The sequence below is a fragment of the Myotis davidii genome, unplaced genomic scaffold (assembly GCF_000327345.1).
Source record: "Myotis davidii unplaced genomic scaffold, ASM32734v1 scaffold900, whole genome shotgun sequence".
In the NCBI taxonomy this organism is placed as follows: Eukaryota; Metazoa; Chordata; class Mammalia; order Chiroptera; family Vespertilionidae; genus Myotis; species Myotis davidii.
Window position 1 is genome coordinate 1,245,960 of NW_006295185.1, and position 14,240 is coordinate 1,260,199.

A 14,240-nucleotide genomic window follows, 5' to 3' on the forward strand; every position below is an offset into this window, starting at 1 on the left:
CTGCATTCAGGAAACATCTCACCCTATACCTACAGTTGAAAGTAGAGCTCACAACTCACAGAATCCCAGTGACACAGCTCAGGTGATTAGTGGCCAAGGAATAGAAGATGGGGCTGACTCCCAGGGTAATCAGTCAGATTTGCAGGTTTCTGAGGATAAAAGAGAGAGGAGGGGAAAGCTCTGGTAAAGGAGATTATTATATTGGGACTGGCAGGTCCACTGAGGTTCCCTAAGAGATTGATGATGAAGAGTTGGAGTTGGTGCCCAGTTCTTCTTCTTGGTTATACTCTTCAAGGGCTATAGTCTGGTCCCTTCTATCTGTCTCTGAGTCTCTGTGAAAAGAAAAAGACATAACTAAATGAGTATCCAGAACTATCAACCCGAAAACAGGTTACATTGTGGGGCACATAAGATGCTAGAGGCACATTCAGAGCATTATTTTTCAAGCAGTCCTGGTTTCACAAAAGGAGGCTCACATGAGGTATTTACCTGGTTTGGAGTCGAGGCCATTTCCTCCACTCTATGGCTAGCACCACCCCCAAAGCTACAATCACCACTACAATCAGGGTACTTCGCACAATGTTCCCCACAGTGCACTCCTGAGCAGCAAGCCCTGTGATGATAAAAGAGGAGAAACCAAGGCCATAGATGTTAATGCATGTATGTCATAGTTGATCTCACATTGCCTACTCATCTGGCCTCCTCCAAGTTTTTTTTTTTTTTTTTTTTTAGAACCATGTGTTGAGACTGTGGAGGGGTGATCAGAGGCAATGTTTATGCTAAGGCAGAAGCAGCCCTCCTTTTGGGGAGGGTAAAAGAGACCTTGAAAAAATCTGGCTCACTACTTTGAGCAAATCTGAGCTCCCACCTCCTCACCATCCTTAGAGAAATATCACCATACCTGTGTCTGGCTCCAAACCCATCCTCTCCATATTTGGGTTGTCTCCATGGGGACTGTCTCTGGGATACCAGATGTGTCGTGCCAGGACCTGAAGGGATTATCCACTCACCTGCTGCACCCACCAGCTCCAGGGGGTCACTTGACTCTGACCAGATACCAGGGTGGTCCTGGAGGCGGTAGCTGCAGCTGTAGTTTCCAATGCCTTTTCCTTCTATGTTGTTGATGACAAAGTCTCCATTCTCGGAGAACTGTCGAGGCACTTTGTCTCCGTCACGTTTCAGAACAAATTCAACACCTGGCATGGGTCCTCGGCACTGAAGGGTGATGTCCTTCCCTAGCTTGAACACAGTGCTGGGCCAGGCTGACAGGGAAGGTTTAGGGGGCCTATCTGCAACCAACCAGAACACCAAGTTAGAAGAAGTGGCCCTGAACCAAGTCCTTTACTCCTTTAGGGTAAACTACAAAAAAAAAAAAAACCACTATAAAATCTAGACTCTTACTGAAATCTTCAGGACCTTACCAGTCACCCAGATGTGCAGGGAGTCACTGTGATTTGAAGCTGCAAGGGGAGCAGAGTCTAAATAATAGACACAGCTATAGATCCCAGAATCTTCACCTCTCACCGCTGGCATCCAGAAGTCAGCCCTGTAGCCACTTGGTTGCTGTTTCTGTACGGGTTCTGGAGAGCCGTCCTTCAACAGGACAAATGTTGAGTCTGGTAGTTCTCCTTGACATTGGAGAGTCATGTTTTTTCCAGGGGCCACCACGGGACTAGGCTGGGCTAATAGGCTGGGTTTGGGGAGCAAACCTAGAAAAAATTAACTCTTGGTCAGAGAGAAGAAGTCACTTGCCAGTGCATCACCTTTGGAGACTGTTCAGTAAAGAAGCAAGATTATTAAACTTTTTGAAAACCAGTCTCTTCCCTCCTTTCTATACCCCATGACCACTCCAGAGCATCTTCTTTTTACCTGTGACTATGAGTTCCAGGGTGTTGCTAGGCTGTATCTTGATAGGGCTGGCCCAGTCAGGGTGGTAGCAGCAAGTATAACGTCCTATGTTAGCACCAGATATATTGGTGATGGGAAATACCCCATCATAACTGGTGGATCCCCAGGGCTGCATTGAAGTGGCTTCTTTTTCTTTGTGCAGAATGTACCCTACTCCATGAATTGGCCCTTGGCACCAGAGAGTAACATTCTGCCCCATGGGAACCACAGAACTGGGCTCAGCAAACAACCATGGCTTGGGGAATGTGTCTAGGAAGAGACCAAAGATGTAAAGTGATGAGTGTGAAAACTTAGCATTTGGTGAATTAACCATTTATCTTTCTCCTTCTTGCCACAATAGTTCCCCTCTATGGCCTAGCCTAGCCTTCCAAGAGGAATTACTCTCTCTAATCCCTAGAGCTATTGTCTCTGTCCCAGCTCCATGTTTTGTCTGTCCTTACCAGTCACCCAGATCATAATGGGCTTGCTGAGATGTGATCCCCTGTTTGACATGGTTGTCTCATAGTAGACACAGCTGTAGTTCCCAGAGTCCTCTGCTCCAATAGTGTGCAGGAAGAAGTCAGCTGAGTTCCCTGAGGTACTCTGGAACTGTAAAGGAACCTGGGTTCCCTCATGCAAGAGGGCGAACCTCATGCCCTCGAGAGCCCCTTGGCAGTGCAGGATCACATTCTTCCCAGGAAGAACCACAGGACCTGGCTCTGCCAGGAGAATAGGTTTGGGGTAGAATTCTGAAATTAAAGATACCACAACATGAGAGAAGCCTGACCCTCATATTCTGTAAATTGGTGTTTGTTTGTTTGTTTGTTTGTTTTGGGGGGGTATTGTAAGAAACAATATGTTTATTGTAGAAAATTAGAAAGTACAGCAAAAAACCTAATGAAAATAATATAATTCTACCACACAACAATAACCATTCTTTATACATGTTTATATATTTCTTTCCATTAATTTTTCTATACATGGCCATGTCATTGTAGCTATAATTATTTGCATAATTGGGATCCTACTGTGTGCATGGTTATGTAGGTTAATATTTTTCACTTAACTTTACACTGTAAATATTTTCCAGTGATGTTACACAGCCTTTGAAAACCCTTATTTCTATTGGCTGCTTAATATGCAGCTGACATTTCAAGGTCTTTACCCTTTCTTGAGGGCCATCCAGCCCACAAATCTCTGACCACCCAACTAAAGAAAAAGTGGATATTGAGCCTAAAGGGAAAGGCCAAACAACAAAATAATTGTAGAAATAGAGCAACATGAAATGGGTTCTAGGGATTTGACACCCCATCTACCTCACTTCTTTCCCCAGAAATTAACTTGTCTCCTCTCTCTCCTTTGTCTCTTATTCCTGTATTGATAATCATATCAGTAGCTGCCTTACATGTACTGTTTACCATCTGCCAGTCACTGTCCTAAGCACTTTATTGGTGACTTTTAGAAGGAACGTGTATTCCTCTCCTGCTGACAGGCCTTCCACTCACTATCTCAGGGTCAATAAACTCCTCCACCTTTATTTCCCCACTCCTGACCTGTCACCACGAGCTCCACAAAGTTGCTGGGTTCAGACCAGGTAGCAAAATCATAATATCGGCAGCTGTAATTTCCTCCATCACTGATGCCCACCGAAATGATTACGAACTGAGCTGCACTGGCCCCTGAGCTTGTCCAGGACTTGTCACTGGATGCTATTTCACTTCCATCTTTGTAAAGAATAAAGCTCATGTGCTGCTGGGGAGTAGAGCAATTGAAAGTCACTCGGGCACCAGGAGTGACCACTGGGCGGTCCCATGTGTTGAAGAAGGGCTTCGGGTACATGTCTGGAAGATTAAAAAAAACAACAACAACAAAAAAACACACAACAAAAAAACAACTTAAAGGGGGGTGGGGGGAGAATAGTTCATATATTGTTTCTAGGAAGGTGCTTTGTATTTTATAGTATTGCATTCATAATTAGATGTATTTAAAAATGTAGGCAAATTCACTGCAGATGAACATCTCACAGGGACCTCTCACTCCTACCCCTCACTTCCTGTGGCAGAATCCTCACTGTCATCAGGGCAGACAATGGAGGATAGCTAAAAGAGTGAATTGTCTTTGGGCCTCTGCTGGTTCCCTGAGTCTCAGTTTGTTCACTTGGACAAGAAGTGGAAATAGTATCTGCTCTACAAGGTATCATTCCCCTTTCTTGTCCAAATATCCTTTCAATGTTTACTCTATAGCTGAATAAAATAATTGATATGAAAATAATTAGAAAAATTAAATCACCCTCCACAAACCCCAGCTATTAATAACAATTACTGCTATTAATATCGTGCAGCCAGAGGCCCTGGCACTCCCAGCGACACGCCTGCCTGGCTCTAAGATTGGACACAGGCTCCTAGGACCAGCAACAAAGTTTGCTGTAGGGAGGAGAGTGTCTGACCCAGAGTTTTGCCTCCCCCCTCCTCCCTCACATACCCTTTTCAGCCTTACCTTTTATAATAAGTTCCAGGGGCTCACTGGGCTCAGACCACTTGAAGGGGTGCATTTCAGTGTGAGTGCTGCAGCTATAATTGCCTTCGTCTTTATCCTCCATTCTTGGGATTGTAAAGAAGGCTTCTCTTCCAACTGCACCGAGTTGTTGGACAGGTTCCTGCAATCCCTCTTTATACAGAGCAAACCCCATGCCTGCCAGCCATCCTTTGCACCGGATTTGCAGTTCCTGGCCTCGGATTGGAGGGGGCGCAGAAATGACAGGTTTGGGGAGCATGTCTAGAAAACAAAATGGGGTGAAAAAGGAGCCCAAAGTTTGAAGGTGCCCAAATGGGACACTTGGAGATATTTTGTCGATAATAAAAAAATCCATTTTGGACTGGTATTTGGCTCTTCTTGTCAGTTTCCTCTCATTCTCTTACCCACTCCCTGCCTTATTTCAGTGTCCCTTCTCTCCTACATGCAGCACAAGCCCCTTGGCTCTTAGTTTTTGTGCATTCGCCCATACTCAGCAACAGTATTGGAGTCCCAGGGGCTCTGAGGATTACTCCGGAAGGGCCCTTGGACATTTCTTACCTGTCCCTACCAGCTCAAGTGCCTCACTGGGCTCCGACACAGCCATCTCCTCCCATGAATGGCAGTGGTAACTCCCGGTGTGACTCTGGGTCAGGGCGCCAAGGGGGAAAGCAGCCCGGACCTGCTTTGAGGCTGGGCGAGTTGCAATCCACCCGGTTCCGTCTTTCAGCAGCACAAACTCCTTTGTTGAGCCAGAAGGGCTTCTGCACCACAGGGTTAAGTTCTTCCACGGGGCCAGAGGGAAGTTGGTCTCTGCCCATAGCTCAGGCTTAGGGGTTGGCATGATTATTTCTAGAAACAGCAGAGTTAATGAAGCCATCTTCCTCTTCTCCCCCTTTCCTTACCCTTGAACCCCCTACCCAGATCACACTGCCCACCTCTACTTTCAACTCAAATCCAAACTTTTTCCTTCCTTCGGAACGTTCAGGGAAATGGAGAACCTAATGTCTTAGGTGAGACTCAGAAAAGTGAAGAAGCTTGGGGGAAATTTTGCACAAAAGCAGAGTTGGAGGCTGAATTTTGCCAGCAACTTTAGCAAGTGCTCCTTCCTGGCTGTCCTTCCCTTCCAATCAGTCACTCCCTGTCCACTGACACTGACACTATGTAGTTATTTCGGATCTCTAGAGAAGAATGTCCCAGTCTGTAGCAGAAAAAACTCACCAGTCTCTTCTGTTAATACCCCATTGCTCAGTCCTGCAAAAGAAATTGTTGCCAGGACTCTGCCCCCTCTCCCACGGGATTTTACCCCAGCCTTCTGCCCAGACCCTTATCCCACCCCCTTGTACTCACCACAGCAGAGAAGTACCGTGATTATGAAAAGCATGATGACCCCTTGAGCTGTTCCCAGCAACCAGGCTTCTCTAGTGAGACCAGAAAAGAGATGAGAGGAGTTGCTGGGATTAGTAGGAGGGCGGAGAGAAGGGGGCGGCAATTTATGTCATTGGCTTACTTACCACCCAATAGGGATTGGTTATGAGCAGGATAATGGGAAATAATCCTTTCTGACACCAATGGCTTTTCTTTTTGGGGGCATTGCCACCTAAAAACCTCTTGCTCTTTCATGGCCCACGTACCCCCCGCCCTCCTCCTCCTCAGCCTATATCAGATGTCAGCTCCCCATGGCCCCTGGTTAGGCTGTTGCTGAAACTGAGATGTCAGATGTAAAAATGCTTTTGTAACTCTAGCTCTCAGAACCTCTGGAGTTCAGTGTGATCGGCAGCTCTGGGTGGTGGGTGTGGGGGTGGAGGGAGAAATCTTGGGTGTTTCACCTTTATCATGTTTAAGTTTGGAAGAAGGTTTTATTATGGCAATATTGGTCCTCAGACTGACCTGCCTCACCTGCCTTTGTTATGGAAGAGTTGCCTAGGCAGCCGCAGTGAATTACCAGAGGATTGTTATTGCTGAGTTAAGCTTGTCATAGAGTGGGATCTCTCTACCCAACCCTCCCCCAGATTACGACTAGAAATATGCAGCAGCTTTGGGTTATTGGTCCTATAAAATTAGATATTAAGCCAAAATCCATTTGAGACATTTTACTTAGAAAACACTAACCCTCCTTCCTGGTCAGGAAAACCTGCTTTTCAAACTGCTTTTTTTCTAAAGTCTGCTTTCTAAACTCATTCTTTGTTATAGTAGTCCTGGACTGAAGTAGGGCACTTTAAGCTACATTCTTTCAAATCCCAGGTTTGGAGGTTACCCTAATGTATGTAGGACTCAGGATATATTATAAGGAGAACTAGAATTTGTCCTCCACTGAAACTTTGAAAACTCAAGGGATGGTAATTTTTGCAGAAGGCTTAGGTGGTTGCTCCCTTCTTGCTATTAAAGCACTCTGTCCCTCAGATCCCATTGGAAAACACAGACAAACACAATTATAATTATAATCCATTGTGTATTGAGTACTCCCAGACACACAAAGTTCTATGCTCATGGTGGTGGTGGGGATACAGCCAGGAGCAGAGGATGGGGAGATGTAAGCAAGACATTCAGGAGCTGAGGCTCCCACCAGGCCAGGACCTGTCATTTGTCTTCTCATTTTTAAACAGAATAGCCTGATCACAGGCCATGGGGATGGAAAGAGAGGGGAATGGCATCAAAGATCAAAGGAAATGTCAGGAGAATCTGTTTAGCTTGTCGTTTTCTGTGTCATAAGATGCCATCTGATTCCCTGGCCCAATCAATATCCTCATCAGATGCCCTTCAAAGTTAAGATTATATTATCAGAATGCCCTGCACAGGTAGTTGGAGGGCAGAGTGGCATAAAGACTGGTTTACATGGCAAGTGAGATAAACCACAAGACTATCCCTTGAGAGCTATTGGTTAAAGATGAAAAGTTGGGATGGGAGTTGGATAACATCTAGGGAGACAGGAGAGCATGGCTTCTTTCAAAATAAAGAGTTCTGACCAAATTAATATGGGAGACATCAATTATCTCTGAGGGGCAGGGTGGTATAAGTATGAAATTTGGGCACTCTCCTGGGGGAATAATTTCTCCAGCTTCTGAAAATTATTCATTTTCCACCTTCTGGCTTGGGTAATGTCCCCTCTGTGAGGTGAAAGAGAAAGAGTTGGGGATGAGAAAGTTTTTTGTCTTAAACCCAGAGGATGGGGAATACAAAAGGTGTACCCCTGTGGCTTGTCTCAACCTGAGCATGCCTCATGCCGGAGTCTGGACTCAGCTAGATATAGGAACAGGGTGTGGAGACAAGACAGTTACCTGATTCTGAATCTCCAACACTTCCACCTTATCCACAGTACTACCAACAGCAAGGTGACAGACAAGTTGCATGGTTAGGGACAACCTGATAGCTTCATTCAGAACATAATTCTAGGTAAGCAAGCCTGTGGTCAGAGAAGAACAGAAACAAGAGCCCTGATAAGGATAGGGACAGATGAACACATTCATGGGGGAAGAAAGAGCTGGCTACTGACAGTGAAGGTAAGGTGAGTCAGAACTGGGCTTCTTTTCATGAAGAATGGGAGCCTTGAAAGTATTCTGCTCACTGCCTTTGAGTGATTGCGAAACCACCCCAGGGGAATGGTGCCCAGACCCAAGGGCCCTGACTTACAAGCTCCTGACTCCCCTTTCAATAACTATTTGGACACTGATCTGGGATCCCAAGGTATCATGGCCAAATTTATGAAGGGGCATCCCTATGAACAGTTGTCCTCTCACCTGCTGGTCCTATTAGCTTCAGAGGCTCACTGTGATGTGACCAGATGTTAGGGTGTGTTTCTATGTGATGCATGCAACTATAGATCCTTGTGCCTTTTCCTTCAACATTACTGATGATGAAGTCTCCATCCACTGAGAATGCTTGGAATGTTGCTCTTTCTTCCCATTCCTAAGAAAATTCAAGTACTGGATGAGGTACTCGGCACTGAAGGTCCCTTTCTAACTTGAACATGACGCTGGGCAAAGCTGATAGGGAGAGTTTGGGGGGCTTATCTGTAAGCAGTCCAGAGACCAGAGTTAGAGGTGACCTTGAACTCAGCACCCACTCCCCCAAGAAATGTTTTTCAGTTCCCTATTTTCTCTTCTCCTAGTTTCTACTTTCACTAGATCAGTGGCTTCAAAATTTGACTGTGAAATAAACCAATCAGAGAATGACAAGTGCCATATGATTACACTTACATGTTGAATCTGGTGAACAAAATAAACTAGCAAACAAAATAGAAACAGACTCGCAGAGAACAGTCTTACAGCTTTCAGAAGGGAAGTGGGTTGGAAGGCTGGGTGAAAATGGCGAAGGGATTAAGCAAAAAAAAAAAAAAAAAAACAAAACCTCATAGATATAGACAACAGTATGGTGATGATCAGAGGGAAAGGGGGGTGGAGGGAGATAAGAGAGAGTAAGGGAGGGAGAATTGGTGATTAAAGGAAGGAGACTTGACTTGGGATGGTGAACAGATGATGTATTATAGAGTTGTATACCTGAAACCTTTATAATTTTATTAACCAATGTCACCCAAATCAATTCAACAACAGCAAAAGAAACAAAAAAAATCCACAAAATGTGACAGTGCATTAGGACCCCTTGGACTTCCTTGGTGCCCACACCTACCTTTAATCAGGACTTCATACCTATAAGTTTCCCTTGGCATGAAAGAAAATAACATTTCCAGGAGTTAAAATGGGGTTCAAGTGGTTCTCAACCTGTGGGTCGCAAACAATGAAAATACATCCTGCATATCAGATATTTACATTACGATTCATAACAGTAGCAAAATTACAGTTATGAAGTAGCAACGAAAATAATTTTATGGTTGGGGGTCACCACAACATGAGGAACTGTATTAAAGGGTCGTGGCATTAGGAAGGTTGAGAACCACTGGTAGGCCATGCTAAGACATAGGGCTTGAGTAATAACTCTAGGATAGAAGGTACCTAAAGTTTTGGAAGAAAATTCTACATCAAACTCCTAGAGTGTTTTTCCTTGTAGCATAACTCCAAGAGGATACAGGTCCACTAAGAGCTTTTTCAGAGCATTATAATGATAATAAAAACAAACAATAGTTGTTAGCACTTGCCTACAACCATAAACTCCATGGTATTATGTGATGTCATCCTGAGAGAGGTCTTCCAGGAGAGGAGACAGTGGTAGCTATAAATGCCAGCATCACTGTTGGTCACATTGTTGAGGAAGAATGACTTGTTATCATCAATGTTGGTGGCATCCCAGAGTTGAAGTGGTGTGTCTTCTCCTTTCTTATAGAGTGTAAACCCTACTCTATCCACTGGTCCTTGATATCATAGGCTCATGTTCTGACTCATTTGGACCACAGAACTGGGCTGAGCAAGTAGCCAGGTCTTGGGGAAAGTGTCTAGGATGAGACCCAAAATATAAAGGGCTAATAATCTGACTTCCTCCTCCCACTACTTGGGGTTTTTCACCTCTTGTTCCTAAAATCCACCCTTGGCAAATCCCACTTCTGTCCCCACTGTTAGCCCTGGCTACATGATTAGGTTCTCCAGGAGGCCCAAAGGGAGTTGTATGTTCTTAGGCCCTAATATGGGTCCCATGGCATCCTCCTCTCTTACCAGTTACCAGATTTTCAGGATATGACTGAAGAGTGAACCTCTGTATGACCCATCATAGTAAAAACAGAGGTAATGTCCAGCATCATGGATTTTCAAAGCCCAGAAGAAAAAAATATGCCTCATTTTTTATTGGTCTTTTGTGGTAAAAGGACTTCTCCAAGTCTTCAAGCTTTATTAGAGCAAAGGTCATTCCATAGATTGGCCCTTGACACCTGAGATTCAGGTTGTCTCCAGGTGCCATGATTGGCCCAGGATAAGCTGTCAGAGTTGGTTTGGGATAAAGTCATAGAAAGGGGAGAGACCCTGAGTTAGAGGTAGGATGATTCTTCCCTATTATTTTCTCTTTTTCTTTCCTACTTTCTTTAAACAGGAAGTGATAGCTGAAATTTACCCTCTGTTTCCTCTCCTTCCTTGAATCTCTCCCTCTTCTAAAAGGTAATCAAGGGTATGTTTACTTATGCCCCTGCCCTCTCACCAGACTCTATAAGCTCCACTGAGCTCTATCTATGTTTAGGGGTGTGTCTCAGTGGAATAACTACATCTGTAAATCCTTATATCTTTAGGTCTCTGAAATGACACATGTAATTTTTCCACCTGCTGAGAAACAAATTTCTGAGAAATGACTTTGATTCTATCTTTGTAGAGCATGAATGCAAGTGCAGTATTTAAGGATGGATTTTGAACACATGTAAGACCCTACTTCCCAACAGCAGATTGGAAGAAGACAATAAGGAAAGATTGTGCAGTAAATCTACAACCCAAAGAAATCTCTGTTAATGGGGCTACACCCTTGTTTCCATGTATTGTTCTTCCAAGGAGATAATACAACAAAATAGAAGGCAAGCCTTTCACATACCACTCCTTCTTATCCATCCGTTTCAGGTAGACCCACCCACCCATTATTGGAAGGATCAGCTCTATCACATGCTCACTGAGCAATTTCTGATGTGTCAGGAATCATGTAGGACTATGGATATGAAAGTAAAGAAGACCCAGTCTCTGTCAGCAAAAATCTCATGGCTTAAGGGGGATACCAGTGAACAGGTAACTGCAGAAGTGTGTGCTAGTGGAATCTATTCTGAAAGGGCATTCATACAAAAATCATACATAGATGCAATTCAAACAGACAGACCTCTGTTTTTGATCCTCAATAAAAAGCTATACTAACAAAATTAATATCTACCATTTATTGAGAACTTATATGCCAGGCACTGTACATGTGTTATATTTAGGCAAATCCTCACAACAACCCTGTGAGGTAGGCATTATTATTATACCAATTTTTCAGATCAGGAAAGTGAGGCACAGAGAGGCATCATACAGTAGATTGGCTGGATACTGTTATTCCATGTTTGAATGGAGGAAACCAAAGCACAGAGATGTGAAGTCACTTACTCAAGATCACACAAGGAGGCAGTGTCAAAGGTAGGATTAGAAACCAGGATTACTGCTTCTAAATCCAGGGTACTTTCTGTAGCACCACAGCTTTCCCCAACCCTATTTAGTTTGACGGAGAAACTAAAGCAAATGTGACCAATTCTGTCTAAGAAGCATCCAAGTCATGGCATGGGGGAGTTGGGGCTAGGGTGTGTGTGCATCTGGAATTTGGACATTTTGGGGAGCCCTCCGATGTGCTTAAAGCTTATTGCTACTATACTGGTTCTGTATATATATATGATTAAAGCAATTTATACAGTCATTTCTAAAAATATACACTTTCTTTGTCACTTTTGCTTATTTTTATCACCAGTACTAGCAATTCATTCTATTTTCCACACTAAAAATTAATAATCACAAAAGCATAAAAATACATTAAATAATTTAAATATCAGTTTATAAGACTGCAGTGCAGTGCCTGCCACATATTATGTACTCAATAAATATAGTCTAATGAATGGATGCTATTTAACAAAGATGTGATGAGTTGAAGCTGCTGGACATTTGTCTGGGCCTACTCACTAGCCAAGAAATTGCTTCCCACAGGTCTGCCTGGTAGCATGTGTGATACTAATTTGCATCTCGCTAAAATGTCAAGACTCTAATTAATGGGCCTTATAGGGCCTAGGAACTGGCAGAGGGACGTAAAATCAGAAACCCTGTCTCATCCAGCCATGATCCTGGGTACAACAATAATCAGACCCCAGCAGCCATAACCACACCCACCTGCCACAATCAGCTTCAGGGGTTTGCTGGGCTCTGACCACAGGGTGGGGAGTATCTGAATAAGAGTGTGGCAGATATAAACAATTCTGCTTTCAGGTGTCACGTTGGCAATAGAGAAGATGGCCACTGTCCAGGTTGGGATTTGGTAATCCATGGGCTCAGCATATCCCCCTTTGAACAGCATGAATATCAAATCCTGAAGCCAGCCATGACAAAGTATATTAACATTACATCCAGGAAGAGGAGAGGTCTCTGACTGGATCCAGAAGATGGGCTTGGGCAGCTGGCCTGGAAGGAGAGATTGAACTGGAATTCAGGTAGAACAAGCACAGTGCTTTCCATGGAACAGACTGGCTGGTGCCCAAGAGGAGAGGTTTAGGGGTGTCTGAATAAAGAAGGTGAAGGAAACAGCTAAAAACATATGTGCATAATTTGGGAAAGGCCAGGGAAGGGGGAGGCAGGGAGGGTGGAGGTGGGCAAAAGGGGTCAGAAAGGGGGACTCCTGCAATAATGTCAACATTTAAAAATTTTTATAATAAAAATTAAATGAACTTTCCTGTATGATCCTTATTTGCTACTCCTCCTTCCCCCATCTTGGGTTTCCCCTAAGTTGAGAGCTTGCCCTCTAAATCTGTTTGAGTTTGCATCCTTACTCCTCATTGTTTATAGAGAGTAGGCAGTTATTTACTAACTGTGGAATGCTCACATATATGTATGCAGGTAAATCGATGAAAGAATTAAACTCTGCATTGGAAAGGCAAGCTTGAATCCCAGGAGTTGGAGTTTATTATTGATTAGCTATTTCTGTCTTCTTACCTGGTGCCTCCAACTCTAAAACTTTACTGGGCTCTGACCAGGCTGTCTCCTTCCAGTAGCAGCACCTGTAATGGCCTGTATTGGACTTAGTAAGGGCATCTATGGGGAATGAAACTTGGAAGACCTTGTAGGAAGGGTGGATCCAGGTCATCTGTGTCTTATCCTTCAGCAGCAAGAACTTGCTTGGAATTCAAGAAGGGCTTTTGCACCAAAGTATGATGTTCTTCCATGAGGCCTGTGGGTATTTGGTCTTTATACACAGCTCCAGTTGAGTTTGTATCACTGTCATTCCCAAAGATCACAAAGACGTGAGTAGTACAACTCTCCCATAATGTGCCCCCAATGTCCCTTAAAATTAGCCCTGACCTAGATTCTTCTTTTTGTCTTCCCTTGAGAATAGGAGTGTCTGCTCCTGTGGGAGGTGGGATAGGGATCCCAGACTATTTGTTCAAGGAATCCATGTGAATTGGGAAATAAAGTTCAAGCCTGGCTTCTTTTCCATCTGAGATAAAGCTCTTCGCTATTCTGTGGGAAACCAAGTCATGAAGTGAGGGACTTTTATTCCCAACCAGGTCAATCTGAGAATTTTTGGGATCTCAAGGCAGTTTCGTTCAAGGCCACAGAAGCAGGCCTATGTCTTGGAACCTTCAGAAAGGAAGTTACCTGAGGTATCAGGACTCACTTACCTATTGATGTCCTACCCAGACTCAACCCTGAAAAGAGAGATTATGGTAAAGGAATGCCCCCCTCAGTGTCCCCACCCACTCACAAACATCAATATTCTCCTCTCCCTCCCCAAGGTGCCCACTCATAGGGGTACTCATGACAGAGTTACTTACCCCTCACCCTTTCCTTGTACTCACAAATGCAAAAGAGCAAGAGAATGAATGTCCGCAGCATAGTGGCCTCCTCCCCTGGGCTGTTCAGGGTCATGGGGCCTCTGGTACTCAATATGTGCTTCAAGGCTTAAAGGGTTTTGCCTCTCAGCAGGTGATGCAATCTAAAAGCAGAAATGTTTTTACTCAAAGACTTGTCCTGCTCCTTAGAGTTTAATTTGGATCATGAAACTGCTGTTGCCAACCCTACTCCCTTCTACTCACTCACAGGCATGAAAGGGATTACAGAACAAGGTATTACAAGGTCTTACAAGGTCACTTGCTACTTCCTCTCCTTGCCCCTTTCCCCCACTACCCCCTCTAGTCACCCAAGGTCTTATCTGGTATCTAAGATTCAGACTTGTTGAAATGTCTGTTTTTCCCT

General features: G+C 44.1%; 1 protein-coding gene across 1 annotated transcript; it reads right to left on the minus strand.

The window, feature by feature from the left end:
* Positions 1-119: 119 nt before the first annotated feature.
* Positions 120-13,913, minus strand: IGSF1 (immunoglobulin superfamily member 1). Its single transcript, XM_006769882.2, is given in 21 exon segments — positions 120-332; positions 490-613; positions 1,011-1,289; positions 1,422-1,709; positions 1,870-2,157; positions 2,349-2,636; positions 3,441-3,728; positions 4,384-4,662; positions 4,960-5,250; positions 5,620-5,652; positions 5,749-5,819; positions 7,677-7,735; positions 7,737-7,801; positions 8,136-8,408; positions 9,491-9,791; positions 10,008-10,112; positions 10,114-10,304; positions 12,165-12,452; positions 12,981-13,262; positions 13,667-13,693; positions 13,844-13,913. Coding segments are annotated over 21 exon segments (4,026 nt in total). The 3' UTR covers positions 120-196.
* Between the last annotated feature and the right edge of the window lie 327 nt (positions 13,914-14,240).